We start from the raw sequence: 17,790 nt of genomic DNA on the forward strand, positions 1-17,790 counted from the left end.
TATCCTGTTTCATGCTACATTCATAGACTAGGACAGTCATATATTAAATAAGTAAAATATAAATAATCGAATAGAAAAATAGGTAAAAGAAAATTATATAAACAAAAAATGGCCAACATAGAAAAATAATGTTCAAACTTTAAACTTAAAAATGCAAATTAAAACAATTCATGATCTGTAAGACCGGCAAAGTTTAACAAGTGTGAACTGGTTCAACCTTTTAGAGGGTAATTTAACAATTCTCTTAAAATTTTAAGTGAGTATTCTTCTACCATTAAGTTACTAAGAATTTAACTTACAGAAACAATTGTATAAATAAAAAGAAGCAATTTCATTGCACCAATGTTTATAGAAGGAAACAGCTGGAAGCAACACAAGTGTCCATCAATCGAGAATTAAATAAATTATGGGACATCTATATAATGCAGCAATATAAAAGGCTTTAAGAAGAATGTCTAATTGCTTAAAGAGAAATCCATGTGTGGGAGGAAAAAACAGGACTCTCCTAGAAAGGATAATAGACAGCAACTGTGGGCTGGAGGTTGGGGGAGAATAAAGGAAGAGTGCATACCAGAAAGGCAGATTGACAGCTGTTCATCATCCACTGGAGATGCTTTTTGACTGTTCTTCCCACCTCCCACTTGATTTTCTAGTTTGAGTCCACTGTACGTCAGAGGAGCCTCCAGTGGACTTTTACAGTAAGGGTGGTCCAGCAACTTAGAACTAAGAATGTTCTGCTTCAGAGATCCATCCTCATCCATCTGGCATAGGCTCTCTTCCTGAATAGTCTCTTCGGACACAGGCCCATCTATACTACTTACAGATTGATCTGCCCCAGATACTGACAGTTTTACCCTGTCATCATTGACAGTACTTGTACAATTTTCCTGACCCAGAGTCATAGCTTCTCTTTCGGTTTCCGAGATAAACATGTTACTAGAATGCTGTTCTGGTAAGGGGATGTCATGAATCATCTCTGTACACTCCCACTTAGGAGAGGAACAGGGTGACTGGTCCCAGGTGTATGTGGCACTGCCATTCTGTTGGTCAGGGAATGCTTCATCTAAACTAAGCTCCTTGCCCAAGAAAGGGCTTCCTTTAGTACAGCCATCAGGCATATGAGAGTTCTTTCCCTTCACCACAGCACTGCTGTCCATATCTGGGAAGTACGGTTGATGCCGACAAGAAGGGTCTTTAAGTTCTGGGGAAGGGAATGGACTGCAACTGCCACCCTCACCGTTCTCCCTAAGGGTCTCTTGATGGTCCCCAGTGACCTGCACCCAGCTTTGCTGGGCTTTTTTTAGCTTGCAAACTTTGCTTTTTGTTCTGAAGTGCTGGGATCTGAGAATCCTGTACCGAAATCTAATCATGGATAATTTCTCGTACATCATAAGAGGAGATACTTTTATTCTTCTATGTTGGTTAAGTTGGAACTTTTTTGGAGTCAGGGGTCCCCCATTCCTGTGGCGCTCCAGCCCTTGGTAGCAGCCATAACAAAAGCGCTTTCTCTTATGGTTGCTCAAGGTGACCACAATCGTGCCACTCTCACCTGGACTCTGGCTCTCCCCATTGAACGTCATGGGAAAGTCAGAAGCTTGCAGCTCCGTCCTAGATCTGTGACCAATGGCCTGGCCTAAAACACTATTTGTTGGCAAGTCAGCAACTGCTTTTGAGAGGCTTTTCCCTCTGCAATATTCATGGTCAGAGTTCTTTGCTGATGACAGCAACTTCTCTGCTTGGAGTTTCAGGAGGGTCCTTGAAGAGGAAATTAAGTGTTTAGTGCCTTTTCTTTTCACTTTAGAGGATAAAGTACTAACGTTTTCAACAGCCAAACTGGACTTTGTTTTAGCAAAAAAGGGTTCATCTTGGATCCACGTTTTCTGAATTTGAAAGGTGTTCTTTCTGAACTGGAAATGCCTCAACTGCCTGCTCCAGGTAACTGGCCTTCCCAACTTGGCTTTCAGAATGCACAAGTGCTGGTGAAAGTAGAACTTCTTAAAGCCTCCAAACCCAGTGTTCCATTTCTCAGAAAAGGCTAAATGGATTCCTTTCCTCCAGAGAATTTTCCTCTGTTTTTTCATTTTTCTGATTCATAATGAGATCTGGATGCAGCTATAAAGAAGAGAAAGAAAAGTTACATTTCTATCCTAAAAACAGTCATAAAGATATAGTCACAGAAATGTTAGAAAACTGAAAAAAAGAAAGCATATGAAGTTCAGTTTACACTATCAGATATAATGTAATCCTCCCTGATCAAGGTTTTCCTCACAATGAGACCCCAAAAACCTCCCCAACTCCACACAGCAGATTAATTCCCCTACCTCATCCAAGATTGGAAGTTTATCATTCAGATAGGTTAAAGTAGGAGCTATGCTGATGGGGATCCCAAGCACCGTTGGAAGATGGAATTACGTAACGAATATAGACTCCCAGAACTTTCCCACCCATCTCCCAGAGCCCTGCGCATTTTGTCTTATCCAGGCCAGAGATTGGAAGATTATTTATTCTCTAGAGAATATGATTAGTCCACAAGAAAATACATATAAACAGAAATTCTCCCCAAAATGGCCTAGGATAGCCCACAGTACATCCCTGAAGTTGACAAGTCCCATCGCATGCCCAGAACTTCTCAGTAACTTCTTAGTGGTCATTCTTTAAAATGACAAGATAACCAAGAACCACCAGCCTTCCAGGGTTGAAAAGTAGATCAAAACAAACAGATAAAAGCAAAAACTTTATATAGAGAGGTCAGCTTTAAAAAACTAAGGTAGGGGTAAGGAAGGGGAATTATTATAGTTTAATGGGTAGAGTTTCAGTTTAGGAATATGAAAAAAGGTTCTAAAGATGAATTGTGATAATGGTTGCACAACAATGTGAATGTATATAATGCCATTACTGTATACCTAAAAATGATTAAAACGGTAAATTTTATTTTATGTATTTTACCATAATGAAAAGAAAAAAAAAAGGAAAGAAAAACACAATACAATCTTCCAAGAAGTAAAAGAAAATCCACTAGGAAAAAAAATAGAATGTTATTTTTTAAAAAACAGGAATAACCAAAAATAAAGGGGCCTTGGGAAATTAAAAATAATAGCAGTGAGGATGGCTCCATAGTGTAGTGGTTAGCACTTCTGCTTTACATGCAGAAGGTCATGGGTTTACGCGCCAGGTGGAGCCACAGACCAAACCCAGGGTGCACCAGGTCCTGGGTGCACGCCGCGAGCGTGTGGGAGAGGATGCCCCGCCTTCAGAGATCTAGTTCTTAAGCGGAAACGGCAACATTCATAGGTCAGGGGTGGAAGGTGGGGGTGGGAATTACGAAGGGGGAAAAAAAATAAACATAATAGCAGAAATGAAAAACTCAAGAGAAAGTATAGGGATACTACGGCCATACCTCCCTGAACGAGCCCCATCCCGTCTGATCTCGGAAGCTAAGCAGGGTCGGGCCTGGTTAGTACTTGGATGGGAGACCACCTAGGAAGACCAGGTGCTGTAGGAAAGAAAGCAAAGGACTAAAATCCCTAATATAAAGGACTCTGAAATTGAAGAATGAAGAACAAAAAGCCTGATGGAAAATGGAAAAAAGACAGGAGACATAAAGATGTTCTGTTTTTTGTTTGTTTGTTTTTTGGGGGTGACTGCTTTATTTTTTAAATAATTTTTTAATTTTTAAATTCCAAGTGGCATACATTATTAGTTTCGGGTGTACATAATAATGATTAGACATTTATACAACTTACAAAATGATCACCCCGATATAGTATCCATGTAACACCATACCGTTATTACAATATTATTGACTATAATCCTTATGCTATTTTTTAACTTTATTAGTTTCAAGTATATAGCACATTGGTTAGACATTTATATAGTTTATAAAACAATTCCCCTAATTGCTCGCTCTCCTCTGGCTCTCTACCTAGCCAATACATTAATGCTAACTCCATTCCCTATGCTGTGACCCCATCCCCATGATCATCTAGCTATCGACTACTAATTTGTACTTCTTTAACCCTTCACCAGACTGTCCTCTATATTTGTGAATCTGTTCTTGATTAGTTTGTTCTTTTTGTTCCTTAGATTCCGCATATAAGTGAAATCATATGATATTTATCTTTCTCTGACTTATTTCACTCAGAATAAAAACCTCCAGGTCCATCCATGTCATTGCAAATGGCAGGATTTCATTTTTTTTAAATGGCTGAGTAATATTCCATTATATATATGAACTATAACTTCTTTATCCAGTCATCTGTTGATGGGCATTTAGGTTGCTTCCATACATTGGCTATTGTAAATTGTGCTGCCATGAATTTTGGGGTGCATAGATCTTTACGAATTGTTTTCGTTTTCTTTGGATAAATACCCAGAAGTACAACTGCTGAGCCAAAAGGTATATCCATTTTTAATTTTTTGAGAAACCTCCAAACTGTTTTCTATAGTGGCTATACCAATTTGCAATCCCACCAATAATGTATGAGGGCCCTTTTCTCCACATCCTCGTCAGCACTTGTTCTTTGATTTATTGATGATAGTCATTCTGACAGACATCAGGTGACATCTCATTGTGGTTTTAATTTGCATTTCTCTGAAGATTAGTGACCTTGAGCATCTTTTCATATGTCTGTTGGCCATCTGTATTTCCTCTTTGGAGTCCTTATGCTATTCTTTACATCCCCATGACTATTTTATAACTATCAATTTGTACCTCTTAATCCCTTCCCCTTTTTCATCCACTCCTCAGCCCCCTTCCCATCTGGCAATCATCAAGATGTTCTCTGTATCTATGAGTTTCTGTTTTATTTTGTTCTGTAGATTCCACATGTAAGTGAAATTATGTGGTATTTGTCTTTGTCTGACTTACTCCACTCAGCACAATACCCTCTAGGTCCATCCATGTTGTTGCAGATGGCAAGATTTCGTTTTTATGGCTGAGCAATATTCCATTGTATATATGTACCACCTCTTCTTTATCCATTCGTCCACTGATGGACACTTACAAAGATTCTGAAAGGTCCTTAACATTAAGGAATAAATAACAAATAACAAATGCCTAATGAAAAAAAACAAGAAAAAAGATATAAGGAGACAATTCACAAGTAAAGATTTTTAAAAGATGTTCAACTTTACTCATTAAAAAATTGGCAAAAGGGGTTGGGGAGTGGGTGAAATGGGTGAAAGAGGTCAAAAGGCACAAATTTCCAATTATAAAATAAATAAGTTTTACATTACATCATGGAGATGTAATGTAAAACATGGTCACTACAGTTAAACACTATACTGCATATTTGAAAGTTGCTTAGAGTAAACCTAAAAATCCTCATCACACACAAAAAAATTTGTAACTATGTATGGTGATGGATGTTAACTAGGCTTATATTGAATTATTATGTTTTATACCTGAAACTAATATGTCAATTTTGCCTAACTAAATAAAATTGGCAAAAATTGTGACAACACATTCTATTGGTGGGAGTAAAGAAACTTTCATACTTCGCTAGTGGGAATATAAATTGATAAAATCCTTTTGGAGAAAAGTTTGGTATTATTTAACAAAAGTATTTACCTTTTAATCCAGCAACCCCACTTTTAGGAATTTACCCTAAAGATATACCACCCATAATAATGAAAATACATAGTATGAGGTTATTCACGGCAACATTATTTACAACCACAAAATACTGGAAACAACCTAATGTCCATACATAAAAGAAAAAATAAGGAAATATGCATGTATCTGCCCTTTTGTGCCCACCCCCCAAAACAAAATGAAATAAAAACCATAGGAAGGATAACCAGAAACTGAGAACAGTTACCTAGAAGGGTATAGTAGATGGGAATGGGGTGAAAAGAATGAAGAACAAGAAAATAGTAGAAAGAAGGAAAGGAGAGTGGCACGTCTCTGAATATCTCTTTTTGAAAAGTTCGGACTTTTAAAATTATGTTAATGCTTTGCATACTTTAAAAATATACAAAATCAGCCAAAAATTTCCAATAAAGATGGCAGAGTAGGTAAACACTGTACTCGCCTCCTACCACAACTACATCAAAATTACAACTACAGAACAACCAACACTGAGAATCGCCTGAAGTCTAGCTGAACAGAAATCTTATAACTAAAGATATACAGAACCTACTTCAAGACTAGTAAGAGGCTGCTCCCACACTCACATGTGGCAGTTAAAAATTGGGAGGGATATCTCAGCTGCAGAGGTCCCCCTGAGGAGTGAGGTGTCCTGGACCTAAACCAAGCTCCCCAGCCCCAGGGAGAGAAGTCCCCACAACTTCTAGCTGTGAATAACAGCAGATACTGTGGCTGAGCGAAATGGAGAACTGCTAGAATCCCAGGCATTCTTCTTAAAAGGGCCCACTCATGGACTTACTTGCTCTAAGCTCCAGTGTCGGGGCAGCAGCTCGAAAGGCACCAGGGACATATGGGGAGGATCTAAATTGTGTTGCTTCAGGGCAAGGACTGAAGGGGCAGCTTTCACCCAGATAGAATGGGTGGCAAAAACCATTATTGCTTTGTTGGGCCCTTCCCCAACCCAGCCTGCACAATCAGGCAGGCTCCATTGTTGAGTCTCTATCAACCAAGCTAACACCATTCACCCTGCCCTGGTGATTCCGAGACCGAGCCCTACCCAATCTGCAGGCCCACCCGAGCTTCCAGTGACTTTTCCAAACAAACAGCCTGTTGTGGCTAATATTGGGGACTTTCCTAAAATCTCTCAAAGGATCACAAACCCCAAACAAGCAGCATCTAGCCTTGGCACACCCAGTGCCTCTTGCTAAGCAGCTCCAAGCCAGGCACTAGTGGCAACTAGCCTCAGAGTTCACAGTTCAGCCTCTTCTAGGCACCTCCACATCCAGCACAGGTGGTAAATATTTGCAGATAACTCTGTAGCCACTTTGTAACCAAGTGGCTCCGGGCATGACAAAGGGGGCAGCTAACTTTGGCCTGCACCAGAGCCCCTCCAAAGAGGCCCCAGAACCAACACACCCAGTGGCCAGTTTCAGACCACACCAGAGACCCACCCAACCACCTCCACAAACAACATACCCAAAACGGAGACTCAAAAAGCACCAGAGTCCTGCTAAAGCAAATCCTGCTCCATAGGGTCAGCCTCTGCATAAAAGCTCCTCCATGGTATGGTAGTCATGGCCAGTTCTCACAACCAATCAAACCGAGAGTCAATCCTTCCCACTGATGTGCAAACAGAAACCAAGGCTCAACTATAACAGGAGGGCAAACAACCACACAAGGGACACACCTGGAGCACACAGCTCAGGTGACCAGGGAGACTACTCCACTGGGTCCCACAAGACACCTACTACATAAGGCCTTCTATCAAGACCAAGAGACATGGCAGCTCTACCTAATACGCAGAAATAAACAGTGAGGCAGCCAAAATCAGGAGGCAAAGAGACATGTTCCAAATAAAAAAATGGCACAAAACTCCAGAAAAAGAACTAAACGAAATGGAGACAAGCAATCTATCAGATGCAAAGTTCAAAACATTGGTTATAAGCATGCTCAATGATCTCAGTGAGAACTTCAACAAAGACATAGGGAAACATAAAAATTGAGGTAGAAAATATAAAAAAGAATCAGTCAGGAATGAAGAATACAATAACTGAAGACTACATTAGAGGGACTACAAGCCCAGGAAGCCATAGAAGAATCCCAAACACAATGAACTCAAAGAGGCCCACCTCAAAACACATCATAATTAAAATGTCAAAGGTTAAAGGCAAAGAGAATCTTAAAAGCAGCAAGAGAAGAGCAGTTAGTTACCTACGAAAGATCTCCCATAAGACTGTCAGCTGATTTCTCAACAGAAATTTTGCAGGCTAAAGGGGACTGCCACAAAATATTCAAAGTGGTAAAAAGCAAGGACCTATAACCAAGATTACTCTAACAGGCAAGTCTATCATTTAGAATTGAAGGACAGAAAAAGAGCTTCCCAGATAAGAAAAAGCTAAAGGAATTCATCGCCACCAAACCAGTATGACAAGAAATGTTAAAAGAGTGGGGAAAAAAATAAGCAAAATGCTAAAAAAATTTTAATTTAATTAAAAAAATTTTTCAAGGAAAAAAGTTAAACTTCTTTAAAAATAAAAGATCAAAAATATGATTAATAAAATGGCAATAACCACATACCTATCAATAATTACTTTGAATGTAAATGAAGTAAATGCTCCAATCAAAAGACATACGGTGGTGGCCAAATGGATAAGAAAACAAAACCCAGATATACGCTGCCTATAAGAGACTCATTTCAGATCAAAAGATATATACAAACTGAAAGTAAAGGGGTGGAAAAAGATATTTCATGAAAATGGAAATGGAAAAAAAAAAAAAGCTGGGGTAGATATAGTTATACCAGACAAAATTAGACACTAAAACAAAGGCTATAACAAGAGACAAAGAGGGATCCAGTAACTCTACTCCTGGGTATTTATCTGAAGAAATCCAAACACTAATTCAAAAAGACATTAAGCATCCATATGTTCATTGTATCATTATTTACAACAGCCAAGATACAGAAGCAACCAAGTGTCCATCAATATATGAATGGATAAAGAGTGGTACATATATACAATGGAATATTACTCAGCCACAAAAAAGAATGAAATCTTGCCATCTGCAACAACATGGATGGACTTGGAAGGTATTATGCTTAGTGAAATAAGTCAGACAAAAACAAATACTGTATGACTTCACTTACATGTGGACTCTAAAAAACTAAATGAACAAACAAAACAGAAACAAACTCATAGATAGAGAACATTTTGATGGTTGCCAAATGGAATGGGGGTTAGAGGGATGGGTGAAGGTGGGGAAGGGATTAAGAGGTACAAATTGGTAATTACAAAAATAGTCATAGGGATGTAAAGAACAACATAAGGAATATAGTCAATAATACTGTAATAACTCTATATGGTGTCAGATGGGTACTAGATTTATTTGGGTTAATACCTCATAAGTTGTATAAATGTCTAATCATTATGTTGTACACCTGAAACTAATATTGTATGTCGACTGTAACAGAAAAATAAAATATTATTTTTAAAAAAAATCAACCAGAATGCAGGAGGAATCCAAAATGAAATATAAATAGTAACAAACCTAACTGTATTATATGTATATAACAACCACATTGAAAGAAGTAAAGCAGAAAAGAATTAGCCAAAGTAACTTTGGAAAATATTATTTTGACTGTGTAAGATGAGAAACAAAAGGGCTGTATACAAATACTGTACTATAGTTAGCTAATTTGTTTTTCACAGAGGAATGAGTTAATTCCGAAACCATTTTGTAAGTATTCTAAAACTGAGCAAATAAGTGAATATGTTATGGATAATTAGAACCAGGTTTCTTGCTCTTGGTGAAAGACGTTACAAATAATGAAACAGACAAAGTGAGATAGCTTTGAATCTACAATGAGAGTTTGAAATCAGAGGTATTTGTATGAACTTGTGGTGCTTAATATATAGATACAGATCTAGAAGTGTGCACACACGTATATTTATTTTCTAGTTCTGTCCACTTCAAGGGCCTAGAAGCGATAACATCCCAGTAGCAATGGGCACTCCTATCCCAGATCTTGGTTTCTAAGTATTATTCTCCACTTAAAGAAACACCTGATTCCAGAGCTGGGGCAGAGGAAGTAGAAGATGAACCTGGAATATTATTGTAGTGTCAGAAACTAAACAAATGCTCAAAAAATGATGACATGTCAAAAAGATACAGGAGCCAACTTGTAAGGGTTCACAATGGCCAAAAAAACTGAGCAAATGAATATAAAATGATAGTAATGGATTATAGCTTAAAAATAAATATCCTTAGTCTACAGTGATATAAATAACTGAGTAAATAAACAAACAGGAAGGAGAAGGGACTTACATATAATTTCAAATTAATATAGAAAGAATGATGGAAATAGAAGTTATAATTTGCAACTCCTCAGAAATAACTGACTCATGCAAGAATCATCAATGGATGCTAAAATTAGAGGGTGAAAGTACAGAGAGAAACAAGATAGTTACATAGTCTCAAAGTGTCTCCCACAAGATAGCCTCCCACAAGATAGGAAAAACTGTGCCTTTCAATGGAAAAACCTGGCACACATCACCTTAATCAGGTGATCAGTAATGAGACATACGGACGTCATGTGCCTCTTGATGTGGTACAACATCACTTGTGTGGTATTCTTGTGGAAAATTTATAACCTGAATTTAATCATATAGGAAAAAACAGACAAACCCACACTGAGGGACACTCAATAGGATATCTGGCCAATACAATTCAAATGTGTCAATCAATGTCATGAAAGAAAAAAAAAACCGAGGAACTGTCCCAAATTAAAGGACTAAGACCAAAAAGACAGGACAACTAATATAACGTGTAATCCTGGACTGTGCGAAAGTCAATGTGGAACAGGAAATGTGGGTGGCAGTGTGTAATAATTCCAAGGTTTGAGAAGTTTTATGGTGCCCAACAAGTGCATATAGTAATTGTGGTTATTTAAGAATAAAATAAAAATACTATTTTGTCTTTCAACTTATGTTTATTTTTGAAAAACTATCAAATTGCTAGAACATAATACTTACTAAGCTGTTTGACCTAATTATTTGAACTGTTAGGCCTCAGGGCCCTATGAGAAAGATAATATGGGGGCTATGAAAAGAGAAAGTTGAGGAACCTCTGGATGATGGCATTTTACTTTTTTTATCAATAGAAAAAGCACTTTAAAATAAACTTCTAAATATGAAATTCAAATATGCTCTCACTGTGTACTACTAATATAAAAGGAGATTTGGAATTTACTCTTCATAATACTCAAAGGTAATATAATAGCTGAGATATCTTAAGATGTTTATTCTATTAAGAATATCACACAAAGCTGCATAATTATAAGTCCATAACAAATTTCGACTGAAGAACGAGGGAAAAGCACATAATTAATTTCTTGAAAATTCTCCCCAAATTAGAGAAAACTATCTCGACTGTGTCTTAAAAAGTTAAACTAATATAACATATTTCTGGTGATTATATATCACCAATAACGCTGAAAGTATAAAAATATACAAACATCTATTAAATTTCCATTCAATAAATATTTGAGTTTCTACAAATATGATGGCACTGAACTTTCAAAAAATGTATGGTCTAGTAGGAGGATTATTTGAAAAAAGTATTAACAAGCGTGATGCATATAAGAAAGGTAAAATTCAGAGTATTATGGGAATATCTGGCAAGAGGGTCAGGGAAGATCTCTGTGAAGAAATTATTTTTAATCTGAGACAAAGAATGACAAAGAGTTACCAGGCAAAGGGAACAGATAAAAGCCTAGGAGAGGAAATGTAGTATTCCAAGGAACTAAAAAAACTTCAGTTAAAGGAGGAGCTGGAGAGGCAGGCAAGGAACAGAAAAGCTAAATCAATGATGCTGGTACTTCACATAAAGGTAGTTATGAAGCCACTGAAAGACAAAAAGGGGTACAAGACCTGATTTATACGCTTAAAAAGATCATTTTACCTGCAGTGTGCAAAAGGGCTGGGAGAAGGCAATAGCAAAAGTAAACTTGTTAAGAGGCTATTACAGGTAAATGTAGGCAAGGTGCAATAACCACTTAGATTAAGGGGAAAATTGGGAGAAGGAGCAGAGTAAATTGACCTTGAGACTTTTAAGGACAGAAATGATAGAACTGGGTGGAAAGCCTGTCTGTATGTGGGTGGTGTTTTGGCATGAGCTACTGGATAGTGGTATAAATTATGTGGAACAAATGGAGAGAGAGTAGAGGAAGGTTATACTGGCTAATTTTAGACATGTTAGATTTGAGATAACTATAAAAAATCCAAGTGGATGTATACTGTTCCATGCACAGGTCAAGAACTCTGAAAGGAGGATACCACGGGAATTCCAATTTAAGCCATCAGCTTACAGTAACCAAAGCTACAGGAAATGATAACCTCATCTAGAGAAAATTTGTCAAAGGGATTAGAGAATGTACCCTATGGCAATGTCCTGAGAATTCTAAGATGTAATGGTGAGGTAAAAGAAGACTACCAAGCAAAAGAAAGAAGGAATGATTAGGAAAATAAGGTGGAAAATCAGGTAAGTGTGGTGTCAGGAAAGCTAGTGAAGGGTTTCTAGGAGGGAAATGGTCTGTCAAAGGCTGTTGAGAGGTCAAGCAAGATAAGGATTTAAAAGTGTCCCTTTGATTCTCATAACATTTACAAGAGAAATTGTAGAAGAATGGAGAAGATAAAAACCAAGGAGGAGTAAAGAATACAATATTATATAAAACTGCTCAAGAAGCTTGAGTAAATATGAGAGAGACAGGGCAGATTTTTTTTAAAGGAAGAGATCTGTACATATTTAAATGCTAATGGAGTACTTTACTTATGGATGAAGATGGCAGACTGAACAGACACATCTTACTTTCACTTCCTCCTAAAACCCCAGTAAGATGAAAATAAAGAATTTCTTAAACTACTTTTTAAAGATATTATTTACATACAGTAAAATGCACAGACCTTAAGGGTTTGTTTTTAAAAACATATGCACACAAATAGAAGAGTGGACAATAACAGAAACTTGGAATCTGGAATGCAGACTGACCTAAAGACCTAAGAAAGTTAAATCTCAAGCTTGCAATGAGGAAAGCAATCCAATTTATACAACAGTGTCTCAAAACAGGTCAGGAATTAGCAGCAGCAGGTTCAGGGGTAAATACTGCACTAAAAACAAGATGACTGCTAAAATCATTTAGATATCCCCACGCTCACCATAAAAATCAACCAACTGTCCCTCCTCCATCTTTACGGTAGTCTGGAGCATTATTCACGAGACCAGAGCAACACTGTCCAATAAAACTATTTAATGATAGAAATATTCCATATCTTCCCTGTCCAATATGGTAGCCTCTAGACATGTGTGGTTACTGACCACCTGAAATGTATCTAGTGCAACTGAAGAACTAAATCTTCAATTTTATTTAATTTCAATTATTTAAATTTAAGTTGCTAGTGGCTACCATATTGGATAGTGCAGCACTGAGGGTAAAACAAAGGATTCCTGGACTGGAAAACATCTGGTACAGCTGAGAAGGAGGGTATCGTACTAAAAATAGTTGAATTAAATGAACGTAAGTGAACGTTTACATAATGAATGCTAAGATTTCTACCCCTTCTTCTAATTTAGCTACCATATCACTAGCAGCCTAGCTTATAAACTCCAAACAGATCTGAAGATTTCTTCAAATATAACTAGCTCAAAGAGAAAAGACAAAAATACTGCAGGTTCTCCAATAAAAGAGTCTAACCAATGCACCCTGAAACTGACAAATTCCAAGCACGCACTCAGAGCACATGTAATCAAAATTAAAAGCAACCTCCCCATGAAGTCTGTCTACATATATGCACCTGTATTCTCGGCCATGCTGTTGCGAGCTCATGTTCACCAAATACCAACATTCCTTCAAAGATAAAACAGACACACAAGGGAAGCAGAAGTGAGCTTTCAACTCTTATTAGGTACTCACTGACCCTAGGACAACCCAAATTTTGAACAGTGCAGCCACTAGATAGGTTAACTCAAGCATCACTATGAAAAAGTTCTTTCTCCTAGAGGTGAAAAGACAGTGATGAGACTAGCTGTTGTGTAGTAATAAACAGAAAAATGAGACAGAATGGTTTATAGTTGGAAACAAGATTAAAAAAAAATTCCCCATTGGCATAAGAGAGCATGGATGACCATAAAAAAGATCAAGATTGAGAACTGGAGACAACTTGTACATTTACTTACTTGTACATACTGACAATACTTTCATCACATTCAGCCACCAGAGATAAAGTAGATTTAAGTACCCAATTTTGGTCTCAAGTCCTTACAGAAAGAGAAGACTGCCTCAAGAACCAACAAGTGACTTCTAAACTCCACTTTCCACTGGGTCTTCAAATTGTTACACCACCACTCTTGCCTTTGTTTCTATGTTAAATCTGTATTATCAGTTTAGATTAAAATTGTGACCTTGGGTTCATATTTATCCTTTCTTAATATCTCTACTTGAAAATACCTTTACTTTGCTCTGTGAGTATCTGAAATTCAGTAACTGTTAAAACTTCAGAATTAAAGAATTTTAAACACAAAAATAAAAAAATTTAGAATCTTGTACACCTACAACTAACAATATTGTATGTCAACTATAATTAAAAAATAAAAATGTAAAAATGTAAATAGAAAAAAAATTTAGAGACTCAGTGACTTGGTTTTTCATCTGAGACATATATGTCTCTCTGGATGCTGAATTCATAGACCACCTATCTGTTAACATGATTTTTAATCAGTGATTTTAGAATACCCTTGTCATCTGGTGGTAGGAAGTTAACATGCTATAAACTGGGTCATTTTTAGAAAGAAGATAATTCAGTAACTTCCTTTAGAGGATTTATGATGTAGGGTCCATTTCTGACTCTACATAGAATAGGAATTACTAGAGCAATGAGAAGCCTATCAAAGAATAACTTTCAGGGTCAACCTATCTCCCTAAAAGAGAATGTTCAACTCTGCCTGATGGCCTATTACCTTAATAATTCTGAAAATACTACCTCTCCACAAAGTTATCAAGTCTTCACTATAACAGGTAGGAAAAATACACACAAAGCACTGTTACCACCTTATCAGTTCATCCTTTCTAGGCTTCTACCAAATTTTTTAAATCAGTAGCACAGTACAATTTAACCAAGAAAAAGAGACTAAAATTTCAAGGACAAGCTTAAAACAAATACTGAAAGCCTTTAGTTAAATCTGGTGTTTATAAAGCAATCTACAGCCCAGTTCTCAAACATAGGAGGCTGGCTAGTGATACAAAGTTAAGTGGTCATGCATACCAAGACTGAAGAGGGGGAGAAAGCACTGGGTATATGATAAGCCAGTACAAAAGCAAAATATTCTTAAACTGGAATTTTTCCATGGTACGGCACAAAAGCCTACTAAAAAACTAATTTATAAAGTGATAATAACCTTTATACTATTCTGCAAACAAACAGAGCTAAGCAACATTTAGTATGAAATTTTACTTTAAAATCTACTTTCATGAAAGAGCATTGAGGAGTCTAATTTCATAGGAAACTATAAAAACAGAACTACAGAGCTACTGACTTAAAGGACTTTTTTCTAACTTCTGGGCTCAAACACCACAAAACCTGAAATAGTACTATTAATTCGAGTATCGTTATTTGTTAAGGAAAGGACAGGAAAGAGAAAAAAATTAAGAAGGCATGGAAGGCAACAAACTAGTTGGGCATGACACTCATCTCTCTGAGCCTGTTTATAAACTAAAATGTGAAACCTGATCTATATCTGTGTTTTTAAACCATGAGTATCATCTGAGAAACCTTTTAAAAACCAAATACCCAGGTCTCACTTCAGAGCCACTGAGGTAGTGTCTAGGCATCTAAGATTTGGTTTTAATTCTCCAAATGCTTCTAATGACCAGTCAGGTTTTGGAATTACAAGATGAGGTGACCTCTAATGACCAGTCAGGTTTTGGAATTACAAGATGAGGTGACCTCTTTATCCATGACTTAAAGTTCCAAATTGAAAATTCCGTGGCAAAGGAACTGAAGATTGTACTTCGCTACATACTGCACAGCAGCCATCATTATGCTCCACTGAGGAAAGGAGAGCATCCTTAATTTGTGTGACAGGCAGTTTTAAGAATAGGGGCTTCTCACCCAAGTCACAGACCGTATCTCCCATCCCTCCTCCCCAAACACTTCTCTAACTTAGGGTCTATTAAACTTCAGTGAAGAATGTTCTTCTCTGGCCTACATAAAGGCATCTTTTCATACTTAGAACTGCAATGTCCAACCACTCAAAGGATTCAAGTTCCTGTATTTATTCCCTGCACATTTTCAATTAATATGAAATATTTTAGAGGCAGAGTGAGGAGTCCTCAGAAATACTTGCAAAGAATTCCTTGTAAAGTGGCCAAGGTATAAATGAAGTCCCTCTCAGCTTTTCTCCTAGAAAGGGCCCACTGGACAAAGTTATCTCGAGTAAGGAGCAAAACTGATCTGAGTTATCATCCTTCATATACCAATAATGTTTTATCAATAAGCATGAGACATCTGGGTGACAAGAAGATTCTGACTTCTTCCTAATGCTGCTCAACCTAAAGCACACACTGCAGTTAGGTTCTAACCATACAAGATCCTAGTATCTCTTCCGACACCCTTCTCTCCATACCAAGCTGAGCTATTGTAGATAGATAAATAAACATAACTAGGAATCTACCATTAAATATCCTGGATATCCTTAAACCAAGGGTGACTAGATTCCCGAAACATTTCAAGATTAGCGTTCTGTCTTCATTTCATTTAAATTCTCCCTACTAATTTACATAGGTATAAGAAAGCTCCGCTTTAAATGTGGTCAAAAATGTCTAAGCTTCAAGCATGAGATTAAAACCACTACCAAATGGCAAGCTAGGATTTCAACCCAGCTCTTCTGACTCTTAAATCCAAAACGCTCCCCACATCCTCTCCGTATCCCTCCTCCCCTAACAGAGCGGCCCTACAGTCGAACTGTTCTCCCTAGCATAGAGAGAACAGAAATATCAGGCTTCGCACCACCCTAATGTCCAGTTGTGCCATAAGCGTTCACTAAAACAGGGTCCCAGGAGTGTGGGGTAAGGAATCGAAGGCAGGCAGGAAGAACTGGCAGAATAAAAACCCTTGACTTCCACGACGGCAGGAGCTGGAGGACCTGTAACAGCAGCTCTTTCCCTCTAAGCTTTCCCAGGCTTCAGGAGGAGCGGCCGAGGGCGCTACTTTTCTCCGCTTCTGCGTCGTACATCTCGAACTGGAGAGAAAGAGGGGAGGACAGCGGTCCCTCGGGACGAGCTCCCTCCCCGCCCCAGGAAGGTACAGTGGTGACCAGGGAGAAATCTGCTGCCTCGGGTTCGAGCATGGGAGGAGGGCAGCGCTTGAGGCCTCCAGGCCGGAGTGCTGAGCTGGCGCACAGCGGCGCGGGAACGGCCAAGCAGCCGGGTCCGTAAGCCACTCCGCCGATGTGACACCTGGGCTCCCGCTTACCTCCGTCCCTCGCTGCCCTCACCTGCCCTGTCGCGGGCCCAGACACTAGGGCAGCTCCGACTACGGTCCTGTCTTCCCCAGCTCTCGAGGAAGCCCCGTCAGCAACAAGGTGTCCGGCCTGCTCACAGCGACCACGGCGGCCAAGCTTCCTTTGGAGTTGCTGCCGCGATGCCGGCGCTCACTTACGTCGTCACCTCCTTCCCTGCCCTTCCGCCTCAGCCCCGCCCGCGCCGCGTGCGGGGCGGGAGGGCCAGCGACTGCCGGGCACTGGGGGCGTGGCTCCGCCTTCCCTCCGCTTCCGGCGGCGAGCGCTCTTCCGCTTCCCCCGGGACGTCAGGCTGTTGCGCTGGTCTTCACTGACTGGGCCCGCACTACGTCTCCTGTCCGGCACCTCCTTCCAAACGCATGAGGTCTCGTAGAAACTGATTTAAAAATTACAGAGGCTCTGCAAAGCGAGTTTCAGACATCTGTTCGGCCCCTCAGAATTTTTTACCCTAAAAAGGCTCGGGCAGACCACGGCTACTACGGCCCCTCCCTTCACTAAGCCCTTTTCCCTTGTGCGAAAAGCGAAAGACGTTCCTGTTCTGGATGCTCCGGCCCAGGCATTTCTTCTCTGGTTCTCCCATGATGACCTTACCCAACGGTATTGTAATGATGTTCTTTAGCTGTGCCCTCCTCTCA

The 17,790-nt window shown here is 38.8% G+C and overlaps 1 protein-coding gene and 1 non-coding gene across 4 annotated transcripts in view; one reads left to right on the plus strand and one right to left on the minus strand.

Annotated features, from left to right (window-relative positions):
- The window catches only part of SENP5 (SUMO specific peptidase 5), a 43,487-nt gene extending 26,169 nt beyond the window's left edge, over positions 1–17,318 (minus strand). Inside the window, exons 1-2 of one of the 3 annotated variants that reach the window (XM_039850515.1) lie at positions 17,110–17,318; positions 572–2,112 (exon numbers count right to left, since the gene is read on the minus strand). In XM_039850515.1, the coding sequence (XP_039706449.1) occupies positions 572–2,081 (1,510 nt within the window). In that variant the 5' untranslated portion in view covers positions 2,082–2,112; positions 17,110–17,318. The remainder of the gene's footprint in view (positions 1–571; positions 2,113–17,109) is intronic. The other 2 variants (XM_039850514.1, XM_039850513.1) reach the window with 2 other exon arrangements.
- Positions 3,384–3,502, plus strand: LOC120593155 (5S ribosomal RNA). The gene has a single exon (XR_005650311.1). It is a non-coding gene; the product is annotated as a 5S ribosomal RNA (ribosomal RNA).
- Positions 17,319–17,790: the final 472 nt, after the last annotated feature.

This window comes from Pteropus medius, unplaced genomic scaffold (assembly GCF_902729225.1).
Source record: "Pteropus medius unplaced genomic scaffold, Ma_sr-lr_union100, whole genome shotgun sequence".
Classification (NCBI taxonomy): domain Eukaryota; kingdom Metazoa; phylum Chordata; class Mammalia; order Chiroptera; family Pteropodidae; genus Pteropus; species Pteropus medius.